The sequence below is a fragment of the Cricetulus griseus genome, chromosome 5 (genome assembly GCF_003668045.3).
Source record: "Cricetulus griseus strain 17A/GY chromosome 5, alternate assembly CriGri-PICRH-1.0, whole genome shotgun sequence".
NCBI lineage: Eukaryota > Metazoa > Chordata > Mammalia > Rodentia > Cricetidae > Cricetulus > Cricetulus griseus.
In genome coordinates this window covers 119,609,022-119,617,342 of record NC_048598.1, presented here as the reverse complement: position 1 = coordinate 119,617,342, position 8,321 = coordinate 119,609,022, and the positions used below count along the sequence as shown (strand labels likewise).

The window sequence follows — 8,321 nt, the reverse complement described above, 5'->3', positions numbered from 1 at the left end:
AAAAGCAAGATGAGAATTTTCACATTTTTATTTGTATACATCTATTTGATAACTTCAAATTTAGAACACTTAGCATCAACATGACCAATAATTAAATGACAAATAATTCATGTGGGGAAAATGTAGCTTGTTTATGGAAATTCCCCCTGACTTATATTTGTATCTTACACCATGAAAAGTAGGTTGTGCCTCTTCATAAAAATCACATTTTTCTAACTTGCCAATTTTAATCCTAGAGTACTTTGCTGGTAAACTGGTTCTGATGTTGAGCCGTGAGGAATGAGAAATCTGAATTTTCAAAATGAGCAGTATCATCTAACAGACTCATATTCTTCCCATGTATATAAATTAGGGACAATGTACAGTAAAACTATCCACAATATTAGTAACAAATGTCAGTCTGTACCATACAGCCTGTGAAGCAGGCTTGCACTTTCACAATCATCCTGACAGGAAGTGTCTCAGCTTCACATTTTTCACAACTGTCAAAGATGTCACTAGGAGGGCTTGCATCAAGCATTCATTTTAGGCAGTATGAACCACCTCTACTGTTGCAGCCCTGGCCAATCACGCAATTCTGTGACTGCTACACAAATACGCAGGCCTGACTCCCCTATCCCATCCCCCAGAAAACAAAACAAAAACAGGAGGCTAGGTCTTTACTATGAGAGGCAAGGCTTGTAAAACCGCACAGGGATAACAAAAGCAGCCAGACTGATCCAGGGACTCAGAAGTGCCCCTCCAGGCCTAGCTGCAAAAGGGCTGCCTCAGCTTCCTCTTCCTCCTCCTTGGCTTCCTCCTCTCGAATCTGCACCAGCAACTGGAAGAGGTTGGGTGCCGGTCGTTCCGCAGCCCCAGTCAGCCACAATTGCCTTCGGATGGCCCCACTGTGGTTGGCCCCGGCGATGACCTGCTCCAGGCGAGCCTGGTTCACGTTATCTTTATCAATGGCCCCCTTTTCCACTACCTTTTGTAGCAGAGGCTCCAGACGAATGACGTAAGATGACAACTTTTCCCCGGGGTTCTGGTAAGTGTTCAGAAATCTGACCTGTGTATCTCTAGAGCTCTCCACGCTCCCAAACACCTGCTCAAGAGCCTTCAGGCATTCCGCGGTGGTTATGGCTGGGTTGTTGGTCTTGAGGATGCGAATGACATCAGCAGCAGGGCCTCTCAAACTCTCCATCAACCGCCGTCTCTTTTCTATATCAGACACCTGCCATTCTTCTATGACCTCATTCGAGTGCTCCAGCCAGGAATCAAAGGTCTCCTCGCCAGGCCCGGGAATGTCCCTCCCAGAGAATAGCGTCAGCTTCTTATACCATATGGACTCAACAAGAGGTTGAATAACATTATCCAAAATATAATTGAGCATCTCTGCTGGCATTTCTGGGCCTGGAGCGGGAGCAGGGTTCTGAAACCCAAGCACACGAGCAACATCTTGCACAGTCCACCCTTCCCTAGCTAGAAAGAGGTGCAGCCTCTCCAGAAACTCCGCATCAGAAGTGGGGGGCTTAAAGAACACTTTCCAGAGCCCTCCTTTGCCTGGCATCTCTCTAGGGATCAGGGAGTAATCCACTTCCCCGGTGAGCTCTAACAAGGCTGCCTTCGCATTTTCTTCCCTCCAGAACATTCTCCCCAGTACTCGGTAGGGCACTTGGGGCATGGCAGCTTGGAGGGTCTCTTCGATTTCAGCCTCATCACAGTTCACAGGGATCCCCCAGACCAGCAGAGCTCTCTGAGAGTTCACATCCATTCCCCTGCACCAGTCTTCCAAGAGCGTCAAAGCCATTTCGCCCCACTATTAAGGGTGCCAGTTCTACAGACACCGACTGGACTGGCTCGCAGTGCTATAGGACCTAGGACAATACAACATGCCTCCCTCCCCCGGGTAGGCCAGGGGGCGACAAGCTTCAAGCAACCACAATTACCAGTGACACCGGAGTCCAGTCTCGTCCCTTCCGGGTCCCAAAGTCAGTAGTGTCAGGTGCCTCGGGGCACTCTGCCTATCGAATGTCGCCCTCTTTGGTCCGAGCAGGTGCGGGCTGGCCGCAGCTATTCGTGGCCTCACGGCGGGCAGGGGAGAAGCAAGGTTGGCGCAAGGCGGTGGGCTTCAGCTTCACGAGGGAGACGGCCGGGTGCGGTCGCGGGGTGTGGCAGCTCCCCCCCGCCGCTCTCGGGCCGGCCGGCCGGCGGTAGGCGCGGGCGTAGGGTCACGCGAGGCAGTGGCTGGGAAGACGCCGGGAGAGGCGGTACTCGGGTCCGGCGGCTGCGGCAGCAGGCGAGCACCGGGGACGGAGGCCTCAGGGAGGCGCGGAAGGCGGGAGGCCGGATGGAGGCAGCTCCGCTCAGCGTCTAGAGCAGCGCGCTCCCGCAACGGCCGCCGCCGTGCAGCTGCAGTGCAGGGCGGGGCCGGTCCGCTCGTCAGTGTCGCCGTGGCAACCGTATCCATGACGACGGGAGATGCGCGAGCTCCAGAGGATCTGGCGGTTGCTATGGTACCGAGGGGTTGAGGAGTCTATTTTGTGATGGCGCGCGCGCGCGCGCACACACACACACACGTATTTCCCAGCTTCTTTCTTAACAATAAATATTGCAAAGCATCGTTTTCTTTTTTTCTTAATCTAATTTTGCTGTGAATTTAAGTTGGCCTTATTGATACGCATCCACCACGACAGACTTGTCTGTCTCATGTTGCTCATCCAGCTTATGCATTCACTATGCAGCCCATGAAAACACTCAGCACTCTGACTTCTGCGTACCTCCTGACCACACACCACAGCTGCTGCTTGCTCCTCCCCAGGAAAGCAAAAGACAGAATGCCATCTCCAGGTTCCTGTGAGACTTACTATGCTTTCTTGCCTAAATTTTGTATATATATATATAAAAAAAACCAACAAAATGCTGCTGCTGCTACTTCTTTGTAGCCAGGCAAACTGCAAACACTTTCATTTCTTGATCTTACTGAGTATACAGGATAACAAAAGAGAATGCTTAAGGCTCAGAAAGGTAGGGTAAATTCTCTTCAAGCAAGGCCTGTCAATCCCAGCTGGCAAAAACATCCCTATAAATCAGGCGGGCCTTGGTGGCCCATGCCGTTAATCCCAGCACTCGGGAGGCAGAGGCAGGAGGAGCTTTGTGAGTTCAAGGCAAACCTGATCTATAAATTGAGTTCCCGGCCAGGCTCCAAAACTACACAGAGAAACCCTGCCTCAAAAAATCAAATAAATAAATAAACACACAAACCCCACCCCTATAAAGATATGGCATTGGGGGCTGGATAGAAGGCTCACTGGTTAGGAGCATTGGCTGCTATTCCAAAGGACCTGGGTTCAATTCCCCGAACCCACATGGCAGCTCACACCTGTCGGTAACCCCAGTTCCCAAAGATCTAACAACCTCACACTGATACACATGCAGACACAGAACACAAATGCAAATAAAATAAAAATAAACAAATCGTTACAAAAAAAAGAATATGGCGCCGGGCATTGGTGGCAAACTCCTTTAATCCCAGCACTCGGGAGGCAGAGGCAGGCGGATCTCTGTGAGTTCAAGGCCAGCCTGGTCTTCAGAGCAAGTTCCAGAACAACCTCCAAAACAATACAGAGAAAACGTGTCTCAAAAAAAAAAAAAAAAAAAAAAGGAAAGAAAAGAAAAAGAAAAACCAAGAATATGGCATTCAACAGTGAATTTTTTAAAATTTTTATTTAATAAAAGGTCTTAAGATACAGAACATTCAAAAGTAAATAAGTTACATAGGTACATTACAATCACAGCAAGATTCTCTTTAGTGTATTAATTTTTTTATAAAAAGCACACAAAAAATAAAATTTTCAGTCTGGTCTATCACAACTGTACAGCAAAAGAGGTAATATTTATATATATGTACACTATTTAATATGTAACAGTCTTTTTTAAAAAGAGTGCCACAGGCAACAAACACATGAAAGGCAGTGTCTGATCATTTTGTTTCAAAATAAAAGGAATATACTTATTTTATGCTATTAAAATATTTGTACAATAATTACAGACTGTCAAGGCTGTTCCTGTGCTCTGTCCTCAACAAGGCCTTCAACTTAGCAGACAAATGAGGAAAAGTTCTAACAGCTGCAATTTTTTTTTTTTTTGAGGCAACAAACACAGCCAAATGTGGGTTAGACACAACTTTTTTTTTTATAAAAATATGCATACTTCCCATAAAAACCTAAGGAGTTAGGCTTTGCCAGTCTAGTAATAAATAACAACCCAGAAAAGTGAGCCCCAGTAAAAACATTTAAACAGCTGAGGCTTGAGTACGTGTGTTTCCTCCTTCACCTTTAACACCTGGCACGTGAGAAGAAAGAGGTTAGGTCACTGAGGCAGTTAAATATAGGCAATCCCTTTAGACACTGGCAGCACAGGATCTCTGTGCGGGGGTGGGGTGGGGTGGGGTTGCGGTTGCAGAAAGGTAGATATGTACCTTAGCTGTGAGGGGGCTGCTGAAGGCGTGGAGGACAGTAGTGACGGCACTGTCTCCTTAGATGGGTAAGAGACCCCAGAAATGGTCCAGAACACAGGCACTATGTCAGTTTCATGCCCTTTGCCGAATGCCGGTGGAGGCTGTGGGACAGGTAAGGTGACATGGTCTAGGAAGGCTAATATCAAGCTGAAGTTGTTACTTATTCTTAAAGCAAAAAGCTCTGAATAATAATAATAGTTAATAATAAAACAACAAAAACCAAGCCCAGTGTGTTCATATGAGAAAGCACCAGTAAGGATGTGCCTGTGCCAGCCTCTGGCTACTCGCCACAAGTGGATCTGCCCGTGAAATAGTACAGTTTTCATGCTGCACCCCGGAGCATGGACTCTTCAAAAAGTGTCTCATGAGATCACCACCAATAGGTAGCATCTTGATTTTTTTTTTTTTCTGGCTATGTTCATCTGGTCTGGTCTCTGTCAACTTAGAAAAGTAAAACTGCTTCTTTTTATTAAGATTTCTAAGGACTGGCAGGTACCACTGAGCAGAAGGGTCTCGTGTGGCTGTAGATGTCTGATACCACATGTCCAAGGGGCCTGAGCCAAATATGGTTTAAATAGAAAAAAACCTTGGGAAACCTAAGTAGCACTTTGGGGCTAAGCTGTGAAGGCACTCATTATACAAGTGATTTAGGAGAAAGCCTAAATTTGTTGTCCTCTTGCTTCCAGAGGGTACCAGATTTTTGCAATCTTGAGACTTGAGTTTGTAGAAGTCTACGGAAAAAAAAAAAATTAATGGGGAAGCTGTAGGTTTAGGAACCATCCAGGCATCTAGGGGGACATCTTTTGTTACTTTCATAGGCAGTTCTCATAGAACCATACTAATGAATAAATGAATACAAAAAATACCCAATAGTGCATAGCTTAAAAACAAAACACCTCGTCTATTTCCACTTTCCAGCAGGGCTGCGGGCCATCTGCTACAGAACAGTGAAAGAATCTTTAACAAGTTTGACCACTCAGACACATCCACTTAGACGTCCTTCCGCACAACTAAAGCTGAGTAATGATATCAGAAAAATAACTTAGGCCCCTATGGAACTGGCAAGTGAAGGGACCTCCAGAACATTCCGACCCTTCAGTAATTTCATGCCAAATATGGTTTCTTCAAGCCAGAATCCAGGCTGATAAACAAAACGAGAATTCTGGCCTCCTGCCAACTCCCTCAAGCATTTTGAAAGTACAGAAAGGGCAGGCCAGAGAACTGTCTTTGACCTCACCCACATCTGCCCTTCCTCTGACTTTAATGACACTCCCCACCTTTCCGGCCGGTTCAGCACTACTACCATTCCTAACAGCAAGAGCAACAAGGTAAGGGACCCTAGGGCCTTGGAATTGGGGGTGGGGATGCCAAGAAGGTGCCTTATTTGGGGATAAATGCACTTGGACCTCTGGAAAGCAAGAGGCCCCTGGTCCCTGAGGATGTTAAAAATTAAATATTAAGAATAAATAAATAGTTCCCAAATGACACGAGTCGAGGAATGAAGGCTCCTGGCTAGTCTAGTTAGGGGACATCCCCTCCCAGGGAAGGATCCAGAAATCTCCAGCATGCAGGACAGGGGGTGGGGGGTGGGGGAGGCTGTAAATATCGACACCGAGTGGGGTGCAATGGGGTTAGGTGGCAGCTACTAAGAGCTGGCACCGAAGAGCAGGCCGGCCCTTTCCGGGACCGCTTGAGGCTCCTTTAGCAGCCTCCAGGACCCAAAGGTATAAAATGGTAGTCATCAGGCTTGTCAAAGGATCCCTCGGGCCTGGCTCTGGATCTTCTGCGCAGTTCCCTTCCCTGCAGCAGGCTGAGAGCAGGGACATGAACAGAGGTCCCTTCCTCAAATGTCTGAGAAAACTAACTGTCCCAGCCCCAGACGGGCTGATAACAAGCAGCGAAGAGGTTGAAACTGCCCTCCAAGATACTCCTAGGGAGGAGGTGACCTGAAGCCTGATCACCGGAGCAGCTCCGGCCTGGCCACAGTTGTACAGGAACAGCACAGGTATTAAGGCCACCATTCTCTGAGGAGTCCTTTTGTTTGCGGATTGGGGCAAGGTCTGCACAGCCTTCCAGGTCCTCCGGGGGAGGAGGACTACTCTGCCACGGGGTGAGCTTGTGCTTGGCTTTCCACGGTGGCTTACTAGGACCCGGGATGAAAGAGGCAGAGACGTGAAAAGACAGGCAACAGCAGAGATCCAGGAGGCAGCTGCAGAGCCCTTCCCCCTTCCAAGGGGCCTGGCCTCTCAAGGCTCCAGGAAAGCAGAACAACTCGACCAGATACTGAGACAACTGGATCCTGCAGCCCTTAACACTGTCCTCGGCCTTTGTAAATAAAAGAGCCTGTTTATTTTTCATTATTGGATTTGTTTTGCAGAGCAAAGTCCACGTGATCCTCTCCTGGCTCCCTCTAGAGGTTCCCGGGTGCTGGGTGCGGGGCGAGAGCAGTGAGAGGGTCCAGCGGGGTCTCAGCCCTTCTCGCCCTCTCCGCTCTCTTCCCTCAACGCCTGCTGGTGCACAGCTGCAGCCTCCTTCTCTTTCAGCCTCAGGGCTGCCGCCTTCTTCTCCTGCTCCGCATGACTCTTCATGTGAGCACTGCGGCTCTTTACCTTGTAAAACACCCTGCAGAGGGCAGGAGGGGCTCAGGTGAGAGAGAGCAACCCGGGGGCTGGGGTGTGACACCCTTCACTCAGTAACTCCCTTAAGCTCCAACCCCAATCCGCCCACCTTCACCCGTCTCACTTGGAATGGTGCCCACCACACACACACACACACACACACACACACACACACACACACACACACACACACACTTCAAACCATGCCTGCCAGTGATGTCATTACCCTGGAAACCCACTGAGCCAATCAAAAAACAGATCCACAGTGCCCTATTCCCATCAGCTTCTGTACCCCAACTTGCATCCAAGTCCCTGCCCCAACACTCTAAAAGGTCCCTGTGGAGACAAGGCAGGGACACCTTACCTGCCGCATTTTTTACAAGGGAAAGTGTTCTCCTGGTTTTGGGTTTTGTTAAATGCCTCGGGCTTCTTCTTCTTCTCTGTGAAAGGCAGTGCCCTTCGAGACTTCCCCGGCCCCTCCCTTGGCTTCTCTGAGGTCTGAGCACCCGCAGGTCCCGGGGCATTGGGTTCGTGACTCCGGAGAATGAGGACGTCACTGGCCTGGAGACAATCAACAACGACGGTGCGTTTTAGAGGCAAGCGTGGATTCAGCATTCTGGCATCTCAAGAACAGAGGGTCCTAAACACTCATACATTCCTGCCAAATAATCACCTAATACCCTCCCTTCCGGTGACAGGACCCACTGGCTGCCTCCAGGAGGCCACTGCAGCTTGGGCCGCCTCTAACTCAATCACCAAGGGGCTGGCACAGGAATTCCGTGCCACACCTTGGCAGCTATAGGCATGAATACTACTGGCTCTGTGTTCATGTTTTCCGACATTTTGTCCAATCATGTCTTCATGCCAGAAAGAAATGTGTTCCCATGATGTGCCAGGTGGTAGGGAGACAGGTCCTCCGAGGAGCCATGTCTCCAGAAAGTCCCTAGTGTAGTAAAAGGGACACTTGGAGGGTGACTCAGGGCGCTTCCTCAGCGCTGTTAGGAAAAACAGAAGAGAAAGAAAAGGTGTCATGGGAGTGGAGGACCCATGGCGTGTAACTCAAGGAGGGCACTGCTCTGGCCTCAGGCCAGGAACCCCAGATGGCCATCAGATGTGATAAATATGCCCTGAGTCACCCTCCAAGTGTTCACAAAGACAGAACTAGACAGTACGGACACCACACAGCCCCCCGGCAGGGGATCAGC

The 8,321-nt window shown here is 49.1% G+C and overlaps 2 protein-coding genes across 6 annotated transcripts in view; both read right to left on the bottom strand.

Annotated features, from left to right (window-relative positions):
• Pnma1 (PNMA family member 1) lies at positions 1–2,455 on the bottom strand. The gene has a single exon (XM_027418472.2). The coding sequence runs from the start codon at positions 1,787–1,789 to the stop codon at positions 728–730; it is 1,062 nt and encodes a 353-aa protein (XP_027274273.1). The 5' UTR covers positions 1,790–2,455; the 3' UTR covers positions 1–727.
• Positions 2,456–3,686: 1,231 nt separating this feature from the next.
• Positions 3,687–8,321, bottom strand: part of Mideas (mitotic deacetylase associated SANT domain protein) — a 64,586-nt gene continuing 59,951 nt past the window's right edge. For all 5 annotated transcript variants that reach the window (XM_027418477.2, XM_027418476.2, XM_027418479.2 and 2 more), the window contains 2 exons: positions 7,481–7,677; positions 3,687–7,120 (listed from right to left, as the gene is read on the bottom strand). In XM_027418477.2, the coding sequence (XP_027274278.1) occupies positions 6,967–7,120; positions 7,481–7,677 (351 nt within the window). In that variant the 3' untranslated portion in view covers positions 3,687–6,966. The remainder of the gene's footprint in view (positions 7,121–7,480; positions 7,678–8,321) is intronic.